The sequence below is a fragment of the Neoarius graeffei genome, chromosome 28 (genome assembly GCF_027579695.1).
Source record: "Neoarius graeffei isolate fNeoGra1 chromosome 28, fNeoGra1.pri, whole genome shotgun sequence".
Lineage (NCBI taxonomy): Eukaryota > Metazoa > Chordata > Actinopteri > Siluriformes > Ariidae > Neoarius > Neoarius graeffei.
Genome location: NC_083596.1, coordinates 34,451,639 through 34,478,657, shown reverse-complemented (window position 1 = coordinate 34,478,657; position 27,019 = coordinate 34,451,639). Strand labels below are relative to the sequence as shown.

Genomic DNA, 27,019 nt, shown 5'->3' with positions numbered 1-27,019 from the left:
TCAGCCCTGCAGTCATCTGGTGACTTGTTGAGGGTGTACCCTGCCTCTTGCCCATAGTCAGCTGGGATAGGCTCCAGCTTGCCCGTGACCCTGCACAGGATAAGCGGTTATGGATAATGGCTGGACAATTCCACCTTAACTTTGAATAGTTTTAGACCAAAATTCATAGCATCTTTAGTGCTGTGAATGAGAGTGTGAATGGTTGTCTGTGTCTATGTGTCAGCCCTGTGATGACCTGGCGACTTGTCCAGGGTGTACCCCGCCTTTCGCCTGTAGTCAGCTGGGATAGGCTCCAGCTCGCCTGCGACCCTGTAGAACAGGATAAAGCGGCTAGAGATAATGAGATGAGATGAGATGAGATCTTTAGTGCTTTTAGGAACAGCATTTCCTTTCATAATTTGTATTTCTTCCTCACAGTGATGAAGTGATTGGCAGCCATTTTGCCAAGTCGCTCAAGGTGATTATCAAGAAATAGTCCAAATTTCTTGATCAATCAGCGCATCCAAGTTCCTATAATCACCTGCATATAGTAATTAAGCAATATTGTACGAGACATAGTGCTGTTGTCCTGAATATCAGCATGGCTGTGATTTAGTTGCAGTAGCTAAACTGTAGATAATCACAGCCATGCTGCTATTAATACAACAGTCCAACCTTGAGTGTGATATTGCTTTTATACAAGAAATTAATATTGAGTAAGTGTCATTTTGGTCAAAATATGGACAAATGTTGTGTTTATTTTTACTCCGCTAGAGAAAATAGATCCCGAAGAAATCACAGTCACTTTATAGCACATCAGCTAGCTGGCTACTTATAAGTGATGTATATTTCCCCCTCAAACAGCGAATTGTATAGTCAGTGTTTTAGATTTAACAAGTGAAAATACAGTATATACTGTATGTATGTTGATGAATCTAAAGCTAATATTTGTATTTACAGTGTAACTCATTTACAAGTAGTCTTACAGGTTCTACTTTGTTTATTGCTGATACTGTGCAATTTGATGTCACTCCATAAACAGGGAAGGAACTCATAGTTGAGAAGACGACCCCAAGTTGAATTTTCAGTTCGGTGGCATGTCTTTTTCACGGCATGCCATGTTTTCATATTGCAAAAGTCATGACCCCAAGGACTCTGCTGAGAAAAAAGGGTTCACTAAGTTGTGCAAAAATAGTAACAGCACCATCTATGGCAAATAGTGCAAACAATAGTTTTTTCGTTGTTGTTGTTTTGTTTTTTTTGTTTTTTTTAAATATCCTTTACTTAAATATCCTTTAAGAACCATTGCTTGCACTATTTTCTATAGTGCTATTACTATTTTTGCACATCTACATTTTCCAAAGTTCATAAAGAAAAAAACTTTCTAAATAAATTGCATAATATTTCAATTAGGTAATGATAGAACAAAACAAATTGAAATTGTAATCAAGATGTATTCATAAATTTGGCAGGGATAAGAGATTTTTTTTTTTACAATATCACTCAGCCCTACATGTAATTCACACCACCTTGTGCTGATCTTTAATGATTGCGATCACTGATACTGCTCTGCATGCACTATTAAAGATGGTGTTAAAACACCATAAGGTATTTTAGCTCCATCTGATATTTTCACAGAAACTTTTTTAACAATTACCTGCACAAAATGAGAAAAGTATCAGACCAATACAGGATCCCAATAGTCTTGACATACTGTACAAATGATAAATAACCTTTCTTCCTTTTCTCCACCACAGATACCTCCCAGCTGTCTGGGGTGACACTGACGTCTGCAACACTAGCTGAGTCCTATTCTGACATCCCCCTTGCACCACCTGCCCCCTGGGTTGAGGTGTGTACCTGCCCACCTGGATTCATGGGACAATTTTGTGAGCTGTGTGCACCAGGTTTTACCCGAGATAGTCCTAATGGCGGGCCATATTCAACCTGCGTGCCATGTAACTGTAACCAGCATGGGATGTGCCACCCAGAAACAGGTCTGTGAGATAACATGGGCAAAAGAATTCAACTCCTGTTCATAAAGCTTATAATTCATATGACTACTTTAAGGTCAAAATGACCTGAGTATGACCTCTGTGTGACCCTAAAGTGCTTATTTTTGCTTATTAACTTGACGGCATGTGTGCAGCTTTGTCCCAATTTCAGTAAAACTTTAAAATGGGTCAATTTGTCCAAACAGGACATGAGGATGAGAGTTTTTCAGATTGTTAATTGTAGCTATGTGTAAGCATGGCTACTCCATCAGCTGAAAACAGGATGTCATATATTCCCTTTTTTCCTTCTCCACACATTCACACCAGTCTAATTTCCTTCTCATTTTACCCCTTCATCTTGTCTTATTGTTTCTTCTGTAGCCCCCTACCTCCCCAGTTAACAGACTACATAGTGAGTTGATCATCTGCACAGGAGAAACAGAGTTCATTGCCACAGCCATCTTTCTCATTAGCTCTGTTAACCAGCCTCTGGCTAATTAATGCTCATATAAGCCAGATCTGTATATGTACGAGTGTGTGACAGTGTAAGAGAGATAAGAAAGTATGAAAAAGATAGCAAGCCTAATGTGTTAAGATTTTATTTCCTAATTTCAGATGTAAATTAGGCTGCATTCAGTGTGAAAAATCTTGCATGTTATGTATGAAGCATACCGTAGGAGAACACACACATGTAAATGCATACCCTCTGAAAGTATTGGAACAGTAAGGCCAATTCTTTTGTTTCTGCTGTACACTGAAGACATTTGGGTTTGAGATCAAAAGAATGTGAGATGATAGATCAGAATTTCAGTTTTTATTTCCTAGTATTTAAATCCAGAAGTGTTAAACAACACAGGACACGGCACCTTTGGTGATAGACTGCCCAGCTTTTAAGGTGAGCAAAAGTATTGGAACAGGGTTGTGTTGGGAGGGGTAGTCCCTCGAGGACAAGGATGATGACACTTGTGCTGTCATTTGTGTGATCGCATGTGGCTCCGAAGTCCAAAAACCGAAGCACAAATGCAACTACACACAGGGCATTGTACACCCATCCGTGGTACAGGATTCGCAGCTGCTTAGTGACAGCATTCACATGCAGCAGCTAGACGTTGGCAATGTCCATCTTCAAAACTGGAGATTGCTTTTCTGGTCAAGAAGCACCACCTGGTTTGGTCAGAGGCAGCATCCTCAAGTTGATTGGGCAAGAGGTCAGCCCACTTGCTGTCTTGAGGTTGTCTTTGTATCTTTCTTTTGGGTGACCTTGATTTAAACTGCCTGATGATAGCTCCCCATAAAATATTTGCCTAGGGATTCTTGAACCATCCATGTGGATTACATGGCCAGCCCAGCATAGCTGGGCCTGGAGCAGCTTTGCCTCGATGCTTGTGGTATTTGCTCGGTCAAGAACAGCAATGTTGGAGATCTTGTCTCGCCAGTGAATCTACATAATCTGTTGAAGGGACTGCGTGTGGAATTGTTCCAGCTGTTTGATGTGTCTGCAGTAGATGGTCCAGGTTTCACAAGAGTGAGGGTAGTACTACCACAATGTACACCTTCAATTTCATTGACGTGCAGATATCTTTGTGCTGCAAAATTCTGGAACGGAGTCTCCCCATCACCTGACTGGCTTGAACAGATAGTTTTATGGTAAATAACACTTAATATGTGGTTGCATATCTCTTGCTTGCAATAACTGCATCAAGCCGGCGACCCACTGACATCACCAAACTGTTGCAATCTTCTTTTGTGATGCTTTTCCAGGCTTGTACATCAGCTACTTTCAGGTTTTGGTTTTTTAAATCTTCTTTCAGTCTCCTCTTCAGGAGGTGAAATACATGCTCAACTGGGTCACAGTCTGATGATTGGTTTAACCAGCCTATAACCTTCCAGTTGTTTTCCCCTGATGAAAGCCTTAGTTGTGTTGGCACTGTGTTTTGTTATTTTATTTACATCTGGACAACAAAAAAGTTTGTCAGTCACATGTTCCAATATTTTTGAACACATGAAAATGGGGGGGGGTGTTCCCCAAACAAATGAAGCAAACATTTCATTTCCTTTTATTTTGCATTCACAGTAGATATAAAAAGAAGAGTGTGGATGATTAAATATTTAATGTGATCTTTGGGCAGTTAGTGGAGACCAGTTTTGAGAGTGCATTTGTTCACCCATCAAAACCAGGAGTTTCTCAGAGATTGGGTTACTTTTTAACAGCTCATGTGGATGTTTTCTTTATTATTATTATTATTATTATTATCATAGAAATTCTTTCTTTCTTTCTTTCTTTCTTTCTGATAAGGTGTATATGAGGACCGCCACTTGAGGACCTTGGCGAAAGAACTATTTATGCTCATTCATTCATTCATTCATTCATTGCAAATACTGTTTGCCCCTTAGCTTCCCATTTTACCCTAACCACAGAAATTGACTTTTTTTTTTTCCTGCAGATTGTTGTTATTTGTCCGATTGCAATCAAGGCTGCATTTATCTAGGATTTTTGTTACATTTTGTACATTTGCCTTCATTCATTCATCTTCAGTAACTGCTCAATACTTGTCAGAGCTGCAGTGGATCCAGATCCTATCCTGAGAACATTGGGAGCAAAGCAGAAATACAAGGTGTGGACAGGCATACACCCTGGAGTACAGCAGTCCATCACAGGGCAACATACACACACACACCCTTAGGTTTATCAGTGCGAGTATATACACAAACTTACCGTAAAGGATCTCACAGCCCTCAGAAACATAAAGAAAAGGCTTTGACACATTTTAACAGCATATTGTTAATAAATTGCTATAAATGTGTTCCATTTGATTAAACATAAAAATACAGTGTACTTACACTGTTTTAATGGAGAAAACCCACAGATTTATTTGGATTTTGACATCGATTGAAAGTGCTTTATTGGCCAAATAAATAGGCTACATTTGTACAAAGATATAATGTGAGAAAGCATGAGGAATATTATTAGCATGGCTATTTTTGGCAAAGAAATAAGTTAATATTGAGTCATACAGCAGTGGCATGGTGGTGCAGTGGTTAGCACTGTTGCCTCACAGCAAGAAGGTTCTGAGTTTGAACCTTGTGGCTGACGGGGGTCTTTCTGTGTGGAATCTGCATGTTCTCCCCAGATTCCTCCCACAGTCCAAAAACATACAGATTAGGTCAACTGTCTACTCTAATCTGGCTGTGAGTATGAATGGTTGTTCATCTCTGTGTTAGCCCTGCATTGATTGGCAACCTCATCTCATCTCATTATCTCTAGCCGCTTTATCCTTCTACAGGGTCGCAGGCAAGCTGGAGCCTATCCCAGCTGACTACGGGCGAAAGGCGGGGTACACCCTGGACAAGTCGCCAGGTAATCACAGGGCTGACATATAGACACAGACAACCATTCATACTCACATTCACACCTACGGTCAATTTAGAGTCACCAGTTAACCTAACCTGCATGTCTTTGGACTGTAGGGGAAACCGGAGCACCCAGAGGAAACCCACGCGGACACGGGGAGAACATGCAAACTCCACACAGAAAGGCCCTCGCCGGCCCCGGGGCTCGAACCCAGGACCTTCTTGCTGTGAGGCGACAGCGCTAACCACTACACCACCGTGCCGCCCTGATTGGCAACCTGCCCAGGGTATACTCTGCCTCTAGCCTGAAGTCAGCTAGGATTGGCTCCAGCTTCCCCATGACCCTGATGGGTAAACAGTATTGATGATGGATGGATGGATGGATATGTCATTTCAGTGTCTTTATATGCAAATAGGTTGGGTTTGGATAGCTGTTTCTCTGACATTTCTCAAAGTTCTCTGGTATCATGTGAAGAAGAATCTGGCTAACAATCACCAGTGCCATTTGAGGTGGTTGCAATTTATTTTTATAGTATTAATTTATTTATTTGCCAAAAATGGCAATACTAATAATCTTCCTCATGTTTTTTTTCACATTGTACCTTTGTCCAAATGTAGCTTATTTATTTAGCCAATGAAACATTTTAAATTGATATCAAAATCCATATAAATCTTTGGGGGGTTTTCTCCATTAAAACTGTGGCTGGGGAAGATGGCTGGATTGTGAATTTCTATAGCTTGACCATAGAATAAAAATGTACTTAACAAGCTGATAGCCTAAGTCATCACACAATCCTGGTTCAAATCCTAAATTATGTGACATGAAAAACATGCAGTTAACCAAATTTTCATGGAAATCCATTCTAGATATAGTGAAATGTCTTCCAGAAATACTGAAATTGTCAGTCCTGCATGCTTTGGCGCATGCACCTGAAGAATGCTCAGGCATGCCCTGGGCTGTGCACGCATCCAGCGGATTCTCGCACGTGCTGTTAACGACGCACACTCGCACATGATTAAGGAGCAGTATGTGCACCTATATAAAGACTGTTTAGACGCATGATCAGTGCGAAGTATTATGCTACAACAGTACTCAACCGAGCATTATTTCTTGTGTCTGATTTCCTGGTTTTCTGATTCCTTGCCTGTTCCTCGTTCCTGTTTTCTCACTTCCTGTGATATTCTGTTTGTGCCTCGCCCAACCTTTTGCTAGTCTTTACATTAATGACTTTGCCTGCTGATTTGGACTGTTTGCCTGTGTGTGTTTGTCACCATTGTAAATAAACATCGCTTCTGCATTTACATCCACCTCCTACCACGCTCTGACAGAATACTTCACCAACACAATGGATGTAGCGGAAGTTATCCAGTTTGCCATTCCACGCATCTACCAGGCTCCCTTATCTAAGCCCCTAGCTTTTTATTTCCGGCAGCATTTTGGAATGGACCTCCTGGCACAGTACTATGGAATATATCACCCTAGGGGATTCAGCCTGCAGTGTAATCTGTTCTATGAGGACCTCAAAGAACCCAAGTCACCAGAACTGATCTGGGTGAGCTTCAGGGTCACTTGGATAGCTGGACGAGCTTGCTGATGGGTGGAGTACCTCATCAGAGTAGAGCACCCATGCCTGCAGAGCTTACAGACTTTCTTAGCCATGCTCTGGGTCATCTGTGAATCTTTAGAAAAGGAGGACCCCCATGAAATTTTTTAGGAGGGGGCTATCATGCCTGAGAATGATGCAGCAGCTTCCTGAGGAGGCCGTTGCTCCAGAGTTCCCTCCAGTAGCCTTTGCAGTGACAGAAGAGGAGGCTGCTGCTCCAGAGCCCCTCCTAGAGGCTGTTGTTCCAGAGCCAGTCCCACAGCTTGTTCCACAGGCAGAGTCAACACCTGAACCTGAGCTAGAACCAAAACCAGCTCTTCAGCCTGCATCAGAGCCAGCATCTGAACCAGAGCACCAGCCAGAGTTACTGCCAACACCAGAGCCAGAACCAGAGTCGGAGTCAGCCCCAGTTCCAGAGTCAGTATCAGAGCCTGCACCACTGTCTACTCCAGAACCAGTGCAGGCATCAGAGTCAGCTCCAGAGCCAGAGTTGGAGCCAGTGCCTGTGTCAGCTCCAGCATCAGCACCAGCGCCAGAGTCGGAGCTAGCGCCTGCACCAGCTCCAGTGCCAATGCCAGAGTCAAAGCCAGTGCCTGAACCTGAGCCTGTTCCAGAACCAGTGTCAGAGGATGATGGAGTGACCTCTGCCTCAGCTGGCCATGAAGATGTCATCGTCATCATCCTGCCGCTGGGTCCTGACCAGGACTGTACCAATGCACTGAAAGCTTGAGCCCATGCCTGAGTTCAGTTCAGAATCCAAGTCAAGTCTAGAGCTTGAGTATGTTTCCAGTCCAAGGTCAAGTCCAGAGTTTGAGTTCTCTTACAGCCCAGAGTCCAAGTCAAGTCCAGAGTTCGAACTAGAGTCAAGTCCAGGGTCCAAGTCAAGTCCAGAGTTCGAACTAGAGCCCAGTCCAGAGTCCAAGTCAAGTCCTAGGTTCAAACAAGCATCCAGTCCTGAATCCAAGTCAAGTCCAGGGTCCGAGTCAAGTCCAGAGTCTGAGCTCATTTCCTGCCCAGAGCCCAAGTCATCTCCAGAGCTCGAGCACACTTCCAGTCCAGAGCTCAAGTCCAGTCCAGAGCTGAGCCAGAGTCCAGTCCAGAATTCGAGTCATCTCCAGAGCCCAAGTCCAGTCCAGAGCTTGAGACATCTACAGAGCCCAAGTCATCTCCTGAGCTCAAGTCCAGTCCAGAGCCTAAGCCATCTCCAGAGCCTGAGTCCAGTCTGGAGCCCAAGTCCAGTCCAGAGGCAAAGAACTCGAGCCCACTTCCAGTCCAGACCCCAAGTCTTCACCTGAGTATACACCCACTCCTAGCCGAGAGTCCAAGTCTTGTCCTGAGCCAGAGTCCGAGCCCCCACCAGAGTCAAGGAAGATGGATTTTCGCTCCCGGAGGGAGCTCTTTGGGGGGGCAGGTTTCTGTCAGTCCTGTGCGCTTTGGCACGTGCAGCTGAAGAACTCTCAGGAGTGCCCTGGGTTGAGCATGTCCAGTGGACTCTCACATGTGCGCTGTTAATGACGCACACCTGCACATGATTAAGGAGACTTAATAATAATAATAATAATAATAATAATAATAATAATAATAATAAGTTCAACTTATATAGCGCCTTTCAAGAAACCCAAGGACGCTTTACAATTATAGACAAAGAAAAAAATAATAACAATAAAAAATAATAAATAAATAAATAAATAAATAATAACCTCTGGTGAGAAGCGGCAGCCAGAATGCACATGACGTACTCTCAACCGGAAACGGAAACCAAAAATATTATATATATATATAGACTTAATCACTTAAAGACTGTTTAGATGCACAATCAGTGTGAAGTATTATGCTACGACAGTACACATTACCAAGCCTTATTTCTTGTGTCTGACTTCCTGGTTTTGTGATTCCTGTGCCTGTTTCTCATTCCTGTTTTCTCGCTTCCTGTGTGTGCCTCACCCAACCTTTTGATAGTCTTCACATTAATGAGTTTGCCTGCCAATTTGGACTGTTTGCCTGTGTGTGTTTGTCACCATTGTAAATAAACAACTTCTGCACTTACATCTGCCTCCTACCATGCCCTGACATAAATGCATTTTGGATATAGTGAAATGCCTTTCAGAAATAGTGAAATGCCTCCCAGATGTAGTAAAATGCTTTCCAGATGTACTGAAATGCCTTCCGGATATACTGAAATGCCTTTTGGATATTGTGAAATGCTTCCTAGATAGACTGAAATGCCTCCCAGATAGACTGAAATGCCTTCCAAATATACTGAAATGCCTTCCAGGTAGACTGAAATGCATTTCAGATATCGTGAAATGCTTTCCAGGGGATAGATTAGGGATAAAATTAGCTCATGTTTTGTCGTTCAAATTCTGTAAAGCTGATTTGTGACAATGCTTATTGTTAAAAGCGCTATACTGTACAAATAAACTTGACTTGACTTTCCAGATATAGTGAAATGCCTTCCAGGTAGAGTGAAATGCCTTCCAGGTATCGTGAAATGCGTCCCAGATAGACTGAAATGCCTTCCAGATATACCAAAAGGAATTCCAGATGTAGTGGAACGCCTCCCAGATATACTGAAATGAATTCCAGCTATACTGAAATGCCTTCCAGATATACTGAAATGTTCTCATGCACATACATGTGTGAAAAGCATCACTCATGCTCGAAGAACTTTTCACACACACTTTCATGCTGAAGCATGTATGTGAGTATGCAGTGTTTCTCATATGTATCTGTATGTGCATTTCCTATACAACCCCGATTCCAAAAAAGTTGGGACAAAGTACAGATTGTAAATGAAAACGGAATGCAATAATTTACAAATCTCAAAAACTGATATTGTATTCACAATAGAACAGAACATAGACAACATATCAAATGTTGAAAGTGAGACATTTTGAAATGTCATGCCAAATATTGGCTCATTTGAAATTTCATGACAGCAACACATCTCAAAAAAGTTGGGACAGGAGCAATAAGAGGCTGGAAAAGTTAAAGGTACAAAAAAGGAACAGCTGGAGGACCAAATTGCAACTCATTAGGTCAATTGGCAATAGGGCATTAACATGGCTGGGTATAAAAAGAGCAGCGGCTCTCAGAAGTAAAAATGGGAAGAGGATCACCAATCCCCCTAATTCTGCGCCGACAAATAGTGGAGCAATATCAGAAAGGAGCGAGTTCGACAGTGTAAAATTGCAAAGAGTTTGAACAGATCATCGACAGTGCATAATATCATCAAAAGATTCAGAGAATCTGGAAGAATCTCTGTGCGTCAGGGTCAAGGCTGAAAAACCACACTGGGTGCCCGTGATCTTCGGGCCCTTAGACGGCACTGCATCACATACAGGCATGCTTCTGTATTGGAAATCACAAAATGAGCTCAGGAATATTTCCAGAGAACATTATCTGTGAACACAATTCACCGTGCCATCCGCCGTTGCCAGCTAAAACTCTATAGTTCAAAGAAGAAGCCATATCTAAACATGATCCAGAAGTGCAGACGTCTTCTCTGGGCCAAGGCTCATTTAAAATGGACTGTGGCAAAGTGGAAAACTGTTCTGTGGTCAGACAAATCAAAATTTGAAGTTCTTTATGGAAATCAGGGACGCCATGTCATTCAGACTAAAGAGGAGAAGGACGACCCAAGTTGTTATCAGCGCTCAGTTCAGAAGCCTCCATCTCTGATGGTGTGGGGTTGCATTAGTGCGTGTGGCATGGGCAGCTTACACATCTGGAAAGACACCATCAATGCTGAAAGGTATATCCAGGTACTAGAGCAACATATGCTCCCATCCAGACGACGTCTCTTTCAGGGAAGACCTTGCATTTTCCAACATGACAATGCCAAACCGCATACTGCATCAATTACAGCATCATGGCTGCGTAGAAGAAGGGTCCAGGTACTGAGCTGGCCAGCCTGCAGTCCAGATCTTTCACCCATAGAAAACATTTGGCGCATCATAAAATGGAAGATATTACAAAAAAGACCTAAGACAGTTGAGCAACTAGAATCCTACATTAGAAAAGAATGGGTTAACATTCCTATCCCTAAACTTGAGCAACTTGTCTCCTCAGTCCCTAGACGTTTACAGACTGTTGTAAAGAGAAAAGGGGATGTCTCACAGTGGTAAACATGGCCTTGTCCCAACTTTTTTGAGATGTGTTGTTGTCATGAAATTTAAAATCACCTAATTTTTCTCTTTAAATGATACATTTTCTCAGTTTAAACATTTGATATGTCATCTATGTTCTATTCTGAAGAAAATATGGAATTTTGAAACTTCCACATCATTGCATTCCGTTTTTATTTACAATTTGTACTTTGTCCCAACTTTTTTGGAATCGGGGTTGTATGTGTGTGAATTGTATATGTATCTGTACAAAGATTTCAGTGTGTGAATGTGTTTTTCACATGTCTACATGAGTGTTTCACATATACTGTATATGTGTGAGTTTTCAGTAGTATGGATGCATGTGTGAAAGTTTCACACGTGAATGCATACGTGTTTCGTATGTGTTTGTGTCACAAAAGTCTGAAATATTTTCTAAACAGCCACTCATACATACACACACCCACATACACATAGGGAGCAATTTCGAATAGCCAATTCAACTTTGGGAGGTGGAAGAAAACCTCCCTATGACCCTGGGGCTGTGAAGCACCAATGCGAACCACTGCACCACTGTGTCGCCCTATTTTCCTGACATTAAGCAAACCTTTGAAAGTCCTGCCCCATTTTCCTGTCTTATAGCTCTGAAGTATTTATCACCCACATAAACCTACTTTAATACAAACAGGCTTCTTCACCCAACTAAATACAATCGATGAAATTGTTCTGTACATATCAAACACAGGCGTAATGGTGGTTAGCACTGTCGCCTCGCAGCAAGAAGGTTCTGGGTTCAAGCCTAGTGGCCGACAGGGGCCTTTCTGTGTGGAGTTTGCATGTTATCCCCGTGTCTGCGTGGGTTTGCTCTGGTTTCCCCCACAGTCCAAAGACATACAGGTTGGGCTAATTGGTGACTCTAAATTGACCGTAGCTGTGAGTGGAAATTGCTGTTTGTCTCGAAATGTCAGCCCTGTGATGATCTGGTGACTTGTCCAGGGTGTACCCCACTTCTTGCCCATAGTTAGCTGGGATGGGCTCCAGCTTGTCCATGACCCTGTACAGGATAAGTGGTAATGGATAATGGATGGATGGATGTCAAATGTAGTTTTTGTAAAGGTGGACTGAAAATGAATTGATTTGTTCAAATATACACAGGATACTCAGCATAATATCTACAAAGCTAATTAAATACTCACACTTGATAAATCTAGCCAATTAAAGAGGAATTAGCCTATAGACTGTAATGCCTGTGCACTAGACTGAACAGCAAAAAGAGCAGAAGAAATAAAACATGTCAGCCAAGTGTTATTTCTCTAACTAAAATATTAATCTGGAATCTCTGAAACATTATTGAAATCCAATTATGAAAATGTCACTACACTTGAATTGACAGAATATGATGAAACGAACCATATGACATAACCATGTATTCATTCAAACTTAGCCCCTACAGGTTACAGGTTACTGCTTGTATCAAACATCAGAAAAATACATAAAATATATCCAACTATCTGACATGTTCCAGTCCTGTGATAGTACACTTTTCATGCTTGCATTATGATGGTGAAAATGCTGCCTTAACTTTCCAAGGTCTTAATTCTCCAAAGTCTGTTCACTTAACATTTAGGCCATGGCTTGATGGGGGAAGCCATGGCTTGATGGGGGAAGCCATGGCCTAAAGGTTAGAGAAGCAGCTTTGGGACCAAAAGATTTCTGGTTTGATTTCCTGGACCAGCAGGAATGGCTCAAATGCCCTTGAGCAAGGTATGTAACCCCTAATTGCTCCCCAGGCTGCTCTGGGTATGTTGTACATTGCTCTGGATAAGAGTGTCTGCTAAATGTCATTAATGTAATCTAATGTAACTTTTTAAATCAGGTGCACTGGGCTACTGAGTGACAGAAGAAAAAGTGTTCGTTCTGTTGTTGGGAGATTGCAAGTTCTAATCTAGACTATGTCTCAGCCATCCAGGCCAGGAGTGTAGGAATCAAAAAATGGCCATACTATCTGAGTCGGAGGGATGAGACAATTTGTCTTTCCTGTCAATCACAGTGGCACCAGCCAATCATGAGCTCACATGTGAAAGAGGGCAGAGGGTACTTTCCCTCAAATGTGTTATGCTGCCTTGTGATGCAGCAAGAGCAGCAGTAAACTGGCTTCATGTGTATCGAAGGAAGCACATGTTAGCTCTCATGTTGGCTGGTGAATGAGAATTGGTAGATCACCAAACAAGTCAAATAGGACCCTGTTGTTTGTTTGTTTGTTTGTTTGTTTTTTGGGGGGTTGTCTTCATCTTTTTTTATCCCACTTTTTGTCTTTCTCCACTTTCTCTGGAAATTACCAGGAACTCAGACTCTTAATGTGTTGCAAATTAAACCTTCATAGTTCTCCTTATGAGCATTAAAAGTGATTAGTTCAGTACATGGATTTTACACTGTAAATTAATGTCAAACACAAGCTGATATGCTTTAAGACAGAAAGATAAGTGGGAGGAGGGAGCCAGGGAGGCATTTAATAAAGAACTTTGAGCAGAAAGTAGGAGAGGGGTGAGGAAAAGGTCAGGGCAGGTGTACAAGTAAGTTAAAACGGAATCAAAAGCAGAAAGGCAAGACAAGCAAGGGAACGAAGAAAAGCCTTGGCCAAGAAATTTTTCCATCCCAGGAGAGGAGGAGTTCAGTGTGTTTATTTATTCATGAACCTGTAGTGCAGTTGAATGTCGGTTACACTGGGCAACATTCAGGGCCGTTTAGCTGCTTAAATCCTTTTCAGGTTAGTAAATAGAATTAGGCTTGTGATGAATCCCTGCTAAAATGGCCTCGATCACATTAGCATATACACATGCCGATCTTCATTTTCATCTCTATTGCAAAATGGAAAGGTTTTCAAACTCTTTTAAACCCATTTAGGAAGATTTAAGGGTTTTTTTTAGAATATTCAATCCAGTTTTCTCCTTCAGAAGAACTTGGCATGTACAAAAGCTGAAAGGAAACACCTCTTTTGATTTTTATATATGTGTGAAAGGAGCTGGGGGTTTTGCTGGGCTTGCAAATTAGGTCTCATTGACTATTAATTGGCTAATAGCTAATCAAATCAGTCAGCTGAGACTGGTTGAAAATAACAGAGGAGTTGTGTTTCTGCCTGAGCACAGCACTATTGTGGCTTCATAATTGTGATTTATTAAAAGTTCTCCAGATTGTGTCAGTACCAGAAACAAAACAGATCACAAAAATGTTAATATCTGTAGTGGGGAAACAAAAAATAGGACACTGCTCATCCAAAACAGAGGACTAATGAAGTGAAGCATATGTCCTTCAGATGCATATATATTATGCATGTGCACGCAAGTGATTGTGCCTTTCTTAGTGTGTATGTTTCTTCTCGGGTGTTAATTTAAGACTTGCCATCCATTAAATTAGAGTATGGAGTGGGAGGGGTGGTTGGGGTGGAGAATGATGCAAGAAAGGAGTTGTTGATAGAGAAGGCAAACAGAAAAATGGTGACTGTTTATGTGAATGCCTTCATTAACAGCAGTCTACAAACATGCATTTATCTTTTAAACAAATAGGTAGCATCATGCTCCTTTTTATTCCCTCATGCTCTCTCATCTCCTCTATCCCCTCTTCTCTGAGCACACACAATAATTCAATTAGACTCACAGAATATAAATTAAGCAATGGATTATAGAAAGTCACACTAAATACTTAGATGCTATATTGCCAAACAGCCATCTGTCTTTTTTTTATGATGATGATCAGGGTTTTTTCTAGAAAAATTTAGTATGAGGGCGCTCACCATGGCGAGGGAGCGAAGCGGGGGGGGGGGGGGGGGGGGGGGGATGGTGCCGGTTGTCCCCCCGCCGTGCAAAGCCTTTGAAAAATGCTCCAATGGGACATTCTGAGGCTATCTGAGAGGGAAATTGTAACAAATTGTCTGTCAACATTGAAAAAGACAGAAGTAATCTTCTTCTGCCCCGGACAGTCTTTGGCTTTCTTCCATTTCGTGCCGCGGGATGATATCTTTAAATGCCCAAGTGTCAACAAAAACAACTCGCGAACTACTTCTGTCAAAAGCTCCCGTGCCGGTGGGTGAAAGGTCATTCAGTCTCGAGAAATCTCGCTCTACAAGTCAGCTGACCTTGTATGTAACCCATGTCAAATCTCGCGAGAGCAGCCGCGACAAGTAAACAACTAAACAACATGGCGCCTCAGTCTGGAAAAACGCCAATTCGGATTGTTTTTGCACCGTCTGGCGGTGTATCTGCTATGATTGGAATATTTTTGGAGCAATTATAACGTATTTGATGATCAGACACATTGTCACGTAGTGTTGCTGGGATGTTTTCACGGAGTCGGTAAGGGGGCGCACGCCGAGAGTAAGAGGGCGCAGCGCCCCTGTTCCCCCGTTTAGACGAAAGCCTGATGATGATAAATCTTTCATGCAATGTTCAATGTAAATAACCTTAACACTTTTTTCATCACTGGATGTAATTCCCCCCAAAGCTATAGTGTTTTACCCTCACAACCACCAAATATTCATTATATTATATCCTGGAGGCCAGTCTTGGTAAAAAATAGATTTTTCCCCCTCTCTCTTGTAACATCTATAGAAGTGGCTTCATATTGCTAGTGCTTACAACAGTACATATTTATACTGTGTAGCTTATTGAAATATTTTACTATTTGAAGGATATTTTGAAAGCTAAAGCAAGACTGAAAGTATGGAATTGAGATAGAAATGAAATGAGAGAGTGAAGACCTTTTGTACCTCATCAGTCCCATAATGTCTGCATTTTTATTTCTCAGGTTAGATCTAGGGGCATTGCACATAGATTCAGAACTATCTGTAATTTGGTGTGCAGTCCAATCATTCATTCCTGAATTTTCTAAATTCCTGCTTTAACACAGGCATTATCCATTTTGATGGGGAAAATAAGACCTTAACCTTCTGTAATTGCAAATTACATGGAATTCCTCATTTCTCACAGAAATGGCATGCATCATAAAAGCCCCTTAAAAACAACAAACATTTAAATAAAAAAAAACACAACAAAATGAAAAAGAAAATCAGTTACATTTTAGACTATTGGTCAATAACTCTTAAATAACTATGCAGGGACTAAACAGGAATGAATGATTCGTAATTTATTGATAGCAAAGTAACCATCATTAACAACCACCACTGCATACTGTGTAAATTACTCATGAAGTAATAATAAAGTAATGGCTTGTGTTATAAGCATAAGCTTATAATGCAAGTTAAGATCAAGACAGATGATGGGAAAGAATTACTGTAAGAAACCTACAGTAAATGGAATGGCAAATCATCAGTTAGCAAAACCTTACAAAGAACATGAAAAGTAAAAAATAGAGTTAATAGAAGGCAAGTGAGCATATTAATCCTTTAACCCAATGAGACAGAGGAAGAGAAAGGACCGGTAAGTAAATAAAAATTAACACAGTATTGTGCAAAAGTCCTAGGCACATGCAAAGAAATGCTGTAGACCAAAAATGGCTTAAAAATAATGAAATGTTTCAACATGAAAAAATACTATAAACAGCAATAAGCCATAAAAAATTAAACAAACTCAAAATGTGGTGTGAGACAACCTTTTGTTTTAAGAAAGAAAAAAACCTCTCCAGTCCAATTAGTGCTGTTTTATAAGGAAATCTGAGCTATTACGAAAGCTACAGCAGCTCAATCACTCTTTACAACCATGGTGATCAGAAAAGTTGATTATATAAAAGGTTCAGTGTGTTACTTTTTAAAATCATGATTGCATAGGACTTAAACAATGAAACACTCTAGCCACTATACTAAATTATCCACTGAAGTGAAAAATAACTGAGATGAAGTCGTCACTGCTAAACCTGATCCAGGCTTGAGGCAAGCCATGTTTCGTTGGTTTGGCCAGAATTGTAGCAGTAGGGTTGCCAGTCCTTTCTGTGCACTCATACACCTATGGCCAATTTAGAGTAACCAGTTAACCTAACTGCATGTCTTTAGATGAAACCAGAGCACCTGGAGGAAACCCACGGAGATAACATGCAAACTCCACACAGAAAAGTCCCTAACAGCCACTGGGCTTGAACTTAAATGAACCTTCTTGCTGTGAGGTGACAGTGCTAACCACTGCACCACTGTGCTGCCCTTTCTATAAGCACCTGCGTATTTATACTAATATACTATAGTACTATACTATACAAGCCTGTCACAATCATCTAAAGTTTTCATAAAAATGTGTATAATAGAAACCAATGCAACAAATTGCAGAGCAGAGAAATGCTATCTTTTCTCTAGATTACAATGCAGTCTTTGCCTGTCTATTTTCTGCCTAGTGACTTTCCTTTTCTTGTTTCTCCCTTCTCAAAGAGCTCCAAACAATAAGCCATTCTGAGGTGCTGACATTTAGCCATGTAAAATATGGTGAATAATTCAGCACAGTGAGACATACAAATGTCAGGAGGGGGCCAAGTGGAAGTAGGGAATAAACTTTGCCTGAAGAGAGTTGAGAGGGAAAATAAAGTCAGGAACTAAATAAGGGTGGACACCCACTGAGCTTCAGATGCTGATATGCTAATCTCAAGGCCCTTTTGGGCAACAGGGCGGCATCCTGTTTCATGTTGTGTTAATGAATATTCAGAGTTCTGGTTTGGCTACAAAATATTCAGTATTCTTTGGGGTGCACATGTGACCTGAAGCCTTGATATAAAATCAATAGAACTGCATAAATAAAGTACAATTTGGCATTTGGCTTCTGAATGTTCAGGAAAAAAAGACTTAAAGGCTATAATTATGGACAATGTGAAAGGGCAAAGGCTTTATAAAGCTTTCCATAAAATTATGCTGTTCACACTCTGGCACAGTAAGTTTGTGTATACAGTATTTAATGGTTATGGATAAAGCATTAATCATCAGTTAGTAACTGTGACTGGTGGTGATGAATTATTTGTGACGTGGCCTGCATCAATATATCAAATATTGCTGTAGTTAAATTCTAGAAAACAAAAATTATGTCCAAAACAGAGTTTTTCTGCCAGTAATATGCCTTGACACCAACTTGAATAAAATAAATAAATATATTTTAACAAAATGACATGGAAATCTTTAATCCAGTTTATACCCTTGCTTTATTTTCTCCCTGAGATTCATGTTGGGTAAAGAGCCAGTTTAACAAATGCAGTGGTAAATGCAGTCAAGCCTGTCTAAAGATGTCCAAAACCTTTCTAGCCAACTATGATTTTCTCATGATTTCATCAAGTTTCTTGACAGCTCTGTGGTATAGAAGATTAGAAATATGCTGAATTATTTCAGCTAGTAATCAGATACCACCTGTCAAAATACCTGTGATGCTCCTCCACCTTCACATCATTAATATAACAGAGAAGAGCACTCACACACACACACACACACACACACACACACACACTACAGATGACAGCAGGAAACATGAGCTTAAAATATATAAATAAGATATGACTAAAAAGAAATGTTAACCAACAGAACAGATCTGATTGAATCAGCAATTATTTCCCCACCAATCCTAGCATGAATGGAGAGTAGACGAGGGAAGATGTGTTTAAATGCTATGAAGGACTTTAATCTCAGGTGAGAGATTGATGTGAATAAAGCCGATAACCAAAGTGAGAACACATTTCCCATCGTAAATGTACAATTCATTAAAATTTGGTAGTAATGTTTTTTCCAAACGTAGATTAGGTTATAAATGTTCTGGTAGGAGGGACGTCTTTCAGTGGAATTGGAATGAAATTTTTAAGTGTAATTTTCTCCTTTTTCATTTTTGGAGGTAACCAGACATGAAAACCTTGGATCATATTTCAGTTCATGAAACCCTGCAGTTTTCAGAACTATGCATAATACAACCCCGATTCCAAAAAAGTTGGGACAAAGTACAAATTGGAAATAAAGACGGAATGCAATGATGTGGAAGTTTCAAAATTCCATATTTTATTCAGAATAGAACATAGATGACATATCAAATGTTTAAACTGAGAAAATGTATCATTTAAAGAGAAAAATTAGGTGATTTTAAATTTCATGACAACAACACATCTCAAAAAACTTGGGACAAGGCCATGTTTACCACTGTGAGACATCCCCTTTTCTCTTTACAACAGTCTGTAAATGTCTAGGGACTGAGGAGACAAGTTGCTCAAGTTTAGGGATAGGAATGTTAACCCATTCTTGTCTAATGTAGGATTCTACTGTAGTTGCTCAACTGTCTTAGGTCTTTTTTGTCGTATCTTCCATTTTATGATGCGCCAAATGTTTTCTATGGGTGAAAGGTCTGGACTGCAGGCTGGCCAGTTCAGTACCCGGACCCTTCTTCTATGCAGCCATGATGCTGTAATTGATGCAGTATGTGGTTTGGCATTGTCATGTTGGAAAACACAAGGTCTTCCCTGAAAGAGACGTCGTCTGGATGGGAGCATATGTTGCTCTAGAACCTGGATATACCTTTCAGCATTGATGGTGTCTTTCCAGATGTGTAAGCTGCCCATGCCACATGCACAAATGCAACCCCATACTATCAGAGATGCAGGCTTCTGAACTGAGGGCTGATAACAACTTGGGTCGTCCTTCTCCTCTTTAGTCCGAATGACACGGTGTCCCTGATTTCCATAAAGAACTTCAAATTTTGATTTGTCTGACCACAGAACAGTTTTCCACTTTGCCACAGTCCATTTTAAATGAGCCTTGGCCCAGAGAAGACGTCTGCGCTTCTGGATCATGTTTAGATATGGCTTCTTCTTTGAACTATAGAGTTTTAGCTGGCAACAGTGGATGGCACGGTGAATTGTGTTCACAGATAATGTTCTCTGGAAATATTCCTGAGCCCATTTTGTGATTTCCAATACAGAAGCATGCCTGTATGTGATGCAGTGCCGTCTAAGGGCCCGAAGATCACAGGCACCCAGTATGGTTTTCTGGCCTTGACCCTTACGCACAGAGATTCTTCCAAATTCTCTCAATCTTTTGATGATATTATGCACTGTAGATGATGATATGTTCAAACTCTTTGCAATTTTACACTGTCGAACTCCTTTCTGATATTGCTCCACTATTTGTCAGCGCAGAATTAGGTGGATTGGTGATCCTCTTCCCATCTTTACTTCTGAGAGCCGCTGCCACTCCAAGATGCTCTTTTTATACCAAGCCATGTTAATGACCTATTGCCAATTGATCTAATAAGTTGCAATTTGGTCCTCCAGCTGCTCCTTTTTTGTACCTTTAACTTTTCCAGCCTCTTATTGCCCCTGTCCCAACTTTTTTGAGATGTGTTGCTGTCATGAAATTTCAAATGAGCCAATATTTGGCATGAAATTTCAAAATGTCTCACTTTGATATGTTGTCTATGTTCTACTGTGAATACAGTATCAGTTTTTGAGATTTGTAAATTATTGCATTCCATTTTTATTTACAATTTGTACTTTGTCCCAACTTTTTTGGAATCGGGGTTGTAGACAAAAGATAGATAGATTTATTAAAGGCCCCATCACACTTATTCAGAATTAGCAGGAATCAAGCAGAACCAGACAGAATGAAAAATATTTCAAAATTCGTGCCACATTCGGGCGGGAATTTCAAACTGACCAGCATTTTTACAGCTTTGTAAGAATGCCTTTCGAATACTTAGAATGCGCGCTGAACCCGCCTCGAATGATTCTTGAACATTCCGGGTGTATTTGCTTTCAAATGCAGTTCAAATGTAGTTGGAACACAGTAGAAACACCTAGAATGCTGTTAGAATGCAGTAAGAATATTATGAATGCACTTTGAATGCCGTACAAGTGCGGTTCGATTGCTGCCCGAATACCACCCAAAATCTGGTCGGAAGGTGCCTCGAATGCTTTACAAATTCACCTCAAATGCAGTCAGAACACTCCCGGAATAGCCGCCGAATATGTTTCGAATGTCTAAGAATTCAAAGAGAATGCAGCTTGAATACTTAGAATGTACTTTGAATATCCTGGAATATACGAAGAATTTTAATTCTGACAGCATTCTGGCTCATTCAACGCACATTTTGGGGCATTCTGGAAGGATTTGAAGTGGCTTGCCATTTCGATTTTTCCCTCGAATGCGATCAGAATGTTTCAAATGCCGCTGGAATGCCGTAAGAATATTTAGAATGCAGTCAGAATGCAGTTAGAATACATTTCAAATGCCGTTAGATATTTCTCCTCTTCGAATGCACCACAAATGTTTTGAGCATGAGCAAAACATTTGGGCCGGTCACAAGAATGGGCCCGAATGTTTGGAATGCACTCAGAATGCAGTCAGAATTTTTAGAATGCACTTTGAATATCCCGGAATACACAAAGAATTTTCATTCTGACGGCATTCCAGCTCATTCCACCTCTAGTGTGACTACCCTATAAGGTAAAATTACATGCATGTAGGACAATATACTAATGAGCAATTGAACTATGTGTAAATACATGAAACTAAACCAAGGATAGGACAACAAAGTGTAAAACACTTATTTCGATTGTGGTCCTAAGAAAAGTTTCAGGATGGCACTGTGTTGACTGTTTAATAATGGAATTCATAATAATGGAACCAATAGACTTTGCAATATATAAAGTCCCAGTCAAAAGTTTGGACACACCTACTTATTCATAGGTTTTTCTGTATTTTGACTATTTACTACATTGTAGAACCATACGGGATGTCCCATATGGTCTCATGGTCAGGATCCCTGTTTTTTACCCAGGCAGCCTGGGTTCAACTCCCAGTATGGGAATGCATTTTGGGTCTGGGTCAGACATCCTGCTCATTAAGGAATATGATGCGTCTCTCACAGCTTCTTCATTCCACGTGTAATGATCACTGCTGTTTCCCTGTCTGGCTTCCTGGACAGGAGGTCCTTGCATATGGCTTTGCCTGCATTACTGTATTCACAGAAGTATTCACATCGCTCCTGTGGAGGATGGCCCCATGTGGACAGTTGAAAGTCACACTTGGAGGATGCTCTGGACACTTACAGTAATGCTTTTATGGCTGAGGACTGCGGTTGACTTGCTAACTTTGGGACTGCGGTTGTCGTGAATGGTTTTGCACTCAGGTTTCCATCAATAAAGAGTTTATGACATCAATGAAACTGAGTTCATGTTAATGTTATAGTCATGTTGTCCATTGTTGCCCAAATGAGGATGGGTTCCCTTTTGAGTCTGGTTCCTCTCGAGGTTTCTTCCTCATGTAGTCTGAGGGAGTTTTTCCTTGCTGCCATCGCCACAGGTTTGCTCATTGGGGATAGATTAGGGATAAAATTAGCTCATGTTTTAAGTCGTTCAAATTCTGTAAAGCTGCTTTGCGACAATGTTTACTGTTAAAAGCACTATACAAATACACTTGACTTGACAGCAGCACCTTCACGTGGTGCCCCCTGTTTTCACAGAGCCTGCTGCATGGTGCGACCGAGTGCCTGGCAGTATAACTGGATGGGCAGACTGGGCTCGTTAGCCTTGGTTGGCAGACAGTCTAAGAGAAGGACACTCCGATATAAAACCTACAGCCTTGTGGTTGTCACAGCCATCTTAGCCTACTGAGCCACTGTGGAAGGATACCTGATCTAAAGAGTGGAATTGGTTTGCGTGCACTGATCTACACTTTAAATCTACTTAGCCCAGGTGGGAAAAGAGTCCTACAGTGATGGAGGAGAGGCAAAATGACAGGTACTAGATGGTGCTGGAAGTTGTAGCCTCAAATCTGCATGTAGGCAGCTCAGAATATTGGGCCGCTTGGCTGTTGATCTGAGGTAACAACGGCATTTGGCAGCACTCTGAGTGACTAAGCAGCCCTTGTTAGGGATAGCACTGCTTGCACCACATGGACATGGGTCTAGGAAAGGTGGCCTAAACGCAGCTTACCTTATGCACACCTGGTTGGCTTGCCTCAGCCAATGGACATCTCACTCCAGCAGTAAGAAGAAAGAAATGTTTAAGAAACCAAAGGCAAGAAGCCTGAAAATAGTGTGTTGGAACATCCATAAAATGCAAGACATGGATGAAAATGACTGTGGCAGCGGGCGTGTGGTCAAGCGCCGGTCTGTGACAGGAGGGTGGAGTCAGGGAAGGTAAGTGGCAGAATCACTACACCTGAGGGCAATTAACCTGTGTTTGTGTGTCTTCCCAGTGACCGCGCCCTACTTAAGGAGGGAGAGCGAGAGCAGAGGGAGCTCTTCCCCGAACCAGATGCCGATTCTGTGTGTGTGTGTCTGTGAAATTCGAAATAAGTGTTCACTGAAAAGTGTAGCAATAAAACGCTGTACCAACCTGAACTCTGTCCTGCCATCTTCTGTGCTCCACCCTTATACGAGAACCGCTACAGTGGTGCCGAAACCCGGGATCTGGAGCGCAGAAGCCAAACAGCCCCATGGAGTCTTCCCCGTTCGCCGACCTGGTCCACACCCTCACCATGGCCCAGCAAAGCCAGCACCAGGCGCTAGTCACTCTCCGTAAGGAGCAGGAACAGCAGTTTGAGGCCCTGGTGTTGGCTCAGCAAGAGGATCGACAGGCGTTCCGGTACCTCCTCATGTCGGCGGGGTCTACCAATGCTCCCACTGCGGGTCCGTCCCCCCTCACCCTAACAAAGATGGGCCCGCAGGACGACCCCGAGGCATTTATCACGCTCTTTGAGCAAGTCGCGGAGACCTCGGGGTGGCCGATGGATCAGCGCGCGGCGCGCCTCCTCCCCTGATAACGGGAGAGGTGCAGCTGGCCGCGCTGCAGCTCCCCGCCGACCGCCGGCTGGCCTACGCGGACCTTCGCCGGGCCGTCCTCCAGCATGTGGGGCGCACCCCTGAACAGCAGCGCCAGCGCTTCCACGCTTTGTGCTTGGAGGAAGTCGGCCGGCCGTTCGCGTTTGGCCAGCAACTCTGGGACACCTGCTGGCAGTGGTTGAGGGCCGACAACCGCGACGCCAAGGAGATCGTCGACCAGGTGGTACTGGAACAGTTCATCGCACGCTTGCCAGCAGGAACCGCGGAGTGGGTCCAGTGCCACCGCCCAGTGTCGCTGGATCAGGCCATCGAGCTGGCGGAGGACCATTTGGCAGCTGTCCCGGCGGCAGGACAGCAGACAGCCTCTTCTCTTCTCTCTTTTTCTCTCTCTGTCTCTCCCTCTCCTCCTGTGTCCCGTCCTCGCCCCATTCCCCCACCGCGGAGGCGGGGGCCGGCGCCACCCCAGCTGGCCCGCCACACCCGCGGCGCCCTCCCGTTTCTCCCTTCTGTGTCTGTCTCTTCCCCCCCTCTGGTGAGTGAGCCCCAGAACACCAGTGCAGAGAGGAAGCCCAGGCCGGTTTGCTGGCACTGCGGGGAGCCGTGCCACCTCCAACAGCAGTGCACGGCAATGGAGGTGGGCGCGGTGGTTCGGATCCCCAACGCGCCAGGAACCACCCTCGATCGGGCTGGAGCGTATCGTATACCGGTGAGTATTCAAGGGGATACATATCAGGCGTTGGTGGATTCCGGTTGTAATCAAACCTCAATTCACTAAAGCCTGGTGCAAAACGAGGCATTGGGGGGAGCACAGGGGGTGAAAGTGTTGTGTGTGCACGGGGATGTTCACAGCTACCCTTTGGTGTCGGTCCACATTTTTTTCCAAGGGGAAAAATTTATAGTAAAGGCGGCGGTTAATCCTCGCCTCACCCACTCGATAATTTTGGGGACTGACTGGCCAGGATTCAGGGAGTTGATGAGCCGTTTAGTGACGAGTGGGTCCTGCCATACGTCAGCAGGGGGAGGTCCCAGTGTTGCCTTGGCAGGAGCAGCTGTCACAGAGCCGTCTACGTCATCTCCGCGTCAGAGTGAGGAGCCACAGGCTCCTCCTCTCTCGGGGAATCCCTTGCGGATTTCCCGTTAGAACAGTCGTGAGACGAGATTCTGCGGCATGCGTTTGACCAAGTGAGAGTAATCGATGGTCAAATGCTCCCGCCGAACGCCACCCCGTCCTTCCCCTATTTTTCTATTATGAAGGATAGATTATACTGAGTGACACAGGACACTCAGACAAAAGAGCAAATCACGCAGCTTTTAATTCCAAAGAGCCGCCGGGAATTGGTATTCCAGGCGGCTCACTTTAATCCCATGGCTGGACACTTAGGGCAGGATAAGACACTAGCCCGAATAATGGCCCGATTCTATTGGCCAGGGATTCGCGGCGATGTTCGTAGGTGGTGTACGGCGTGCCGCGAATGCCAGTTAGTAAATCCAGTAGCCATTGCAAAAGCGCCTTTGCACCCTCTACCCTTAATCGAGACCCCGTTCAAAAGAATTGGGATTGATCTCGTCGGGCCATTAGATCGGTCAGCACGAGGGTACCGCTTTATATTAGTTCTGGTGGACTATGCAACGCGATACCCGGAAGCAGTGCCTCTGCGCAATATCTCAGCACGCAGTATTGCGGAGGCACTCTTCCGCGTTATCTCCCGAGTTGGAATCCCGAAAGAGATTCTGACTGATCAAGGCACCACGTTTATGTCACGGACACTGCGCGAACTGTATGGATTATTGGGGATTAAGCCGATCCACACCAGCGTGTATCACCCACAAACGGACGGTTTAGTTGAACGGTTCAATCGCACCCTCAAGAATATAATTAAAAAATTTGTAAGAGAGGATGCACGTAATTGGGATAAGTGGCTCGTGCCCTTGTTGTTTTCAGTGCGAGAGGTCCCCCAAGCCTCCACGGGGTTCTCCCCGTTCAAATTATTATATGGGCGTAAGCCGTGCGGCATTCTAGATGTGCTGTGGGAAAATTGGGAGGAGGGACCTTCACAAAGTAAAAACAAAATTCAATACGTTATGGACCTGCGCACAAAACTCCACACGCTCACCCATCTAACCCAGGAGAATTTGCGGCAGGCCCAAGAACGGCAAGCCCGCCTGTACAACAAGGGTACGCGCCTTAGGGAGTTCACACCGGGAGATAAAGTACTCATACTGTTGCCCACATCGAGCTCCAAATTGATCGCCAAGTGGCAAGGACCCTTTGAGGTCACACGGCGAGTTGGGGACGTCGACTACGAGGTGAGGCGAACGGACAGGGGTGGGGCGCTACAGATTTACCACCTCAATCTGCTTAAACTCTGGAATGAGGAGGTCCCCGTGGCATTGGTGTCGGTGGTTCCGGAGAAGGCGGAGCTGGGGCCGGAGGTTCAAAAAGGGGCATTGGCATCACGTACCTCTCCGGTCCCCTGTGGAGACCACCTCTCCCCGACCCAACTCGCGGAGGTCGCACAGTTGCAGACCGAGTTTTTAGACGTGTTCTCGCCCCTGCCCGGTCGCACCGACCTCATAGAGCACCACATTGAGACGCCCCCAGGGGTGGTAGGGCGTAGCCGCCCTTTCAGGCTACCCGAACACAAAAAAAAGGTGGGTCGGGAAGAACTCGAGGCCATGCTCGAAATGGGCATCGTCGAGGAGTCCCACAGTGACTGGAGCAGCCCGGTGGTCTTGGTACCCAAGGCCGAAGGGTCGGTCCGGTTCTGTGTGGACTATAGAAAAGTCAACGCGGTGTCTAAATTTGACATGTACCCAATGCCTCGTATTGATGAGTTGCTCGATCGACTAGGCATGGCTTGCTTTTATTCGACACTGGATTTAACAAAGGGTTACTGGCAGATCCCCTTGACTCCACTATCCCGAGAAAAAAGCGGCCTTTTCCACACCGTTCGGATTACACCAATTCGTCACACTTCCTTTTGGGCTGTTTGGGGCACCCGCTATGTTTCAGCGGCTGATGGACAGGGTCCTCCGCCCCCATGCCACTTATGAGGCCGCCTACCTCGATGACATTATCGTCTGTAGTAATGACTGGCCGAGGCACCTCAAACATCTGAGGGCCGTCCTTAGGTCGCTGAGGCGAGCGGGTCTCACAGCCAACCCAAAGAAGTGTGCGATTGGGCGGGTGGAAGTACGGTATCTGGGCTTCCACTTGGGCAAAGGGTAGGTGCGTCCCCAAATTA

The 27,019-nt window shown here is 43.3% G+C and overlaps 1 protein-coding gene across 1 annotated transcript in view; it reads left to right on the top strand.

Annotated features, from left to right (window-relative positions):
• lamc3 (laminin, gamma 3) overlaps positions 1-27,019 on the top strand; it is a 574,068-nt gene that overhangs the window by 437,600 nt on the left and 109,449 nt on the right. The window contains exon 12 of the mRNA XM_060912770.1: positions 1,737-1,976. Within this exon, the coding sequence (XP_060768753.1) occupies positions 1,737-1,976 (240 nt within the window). The remainder of the gene's footprint in view (positions 1-1,736; positions 1,977-27,019) is intronic.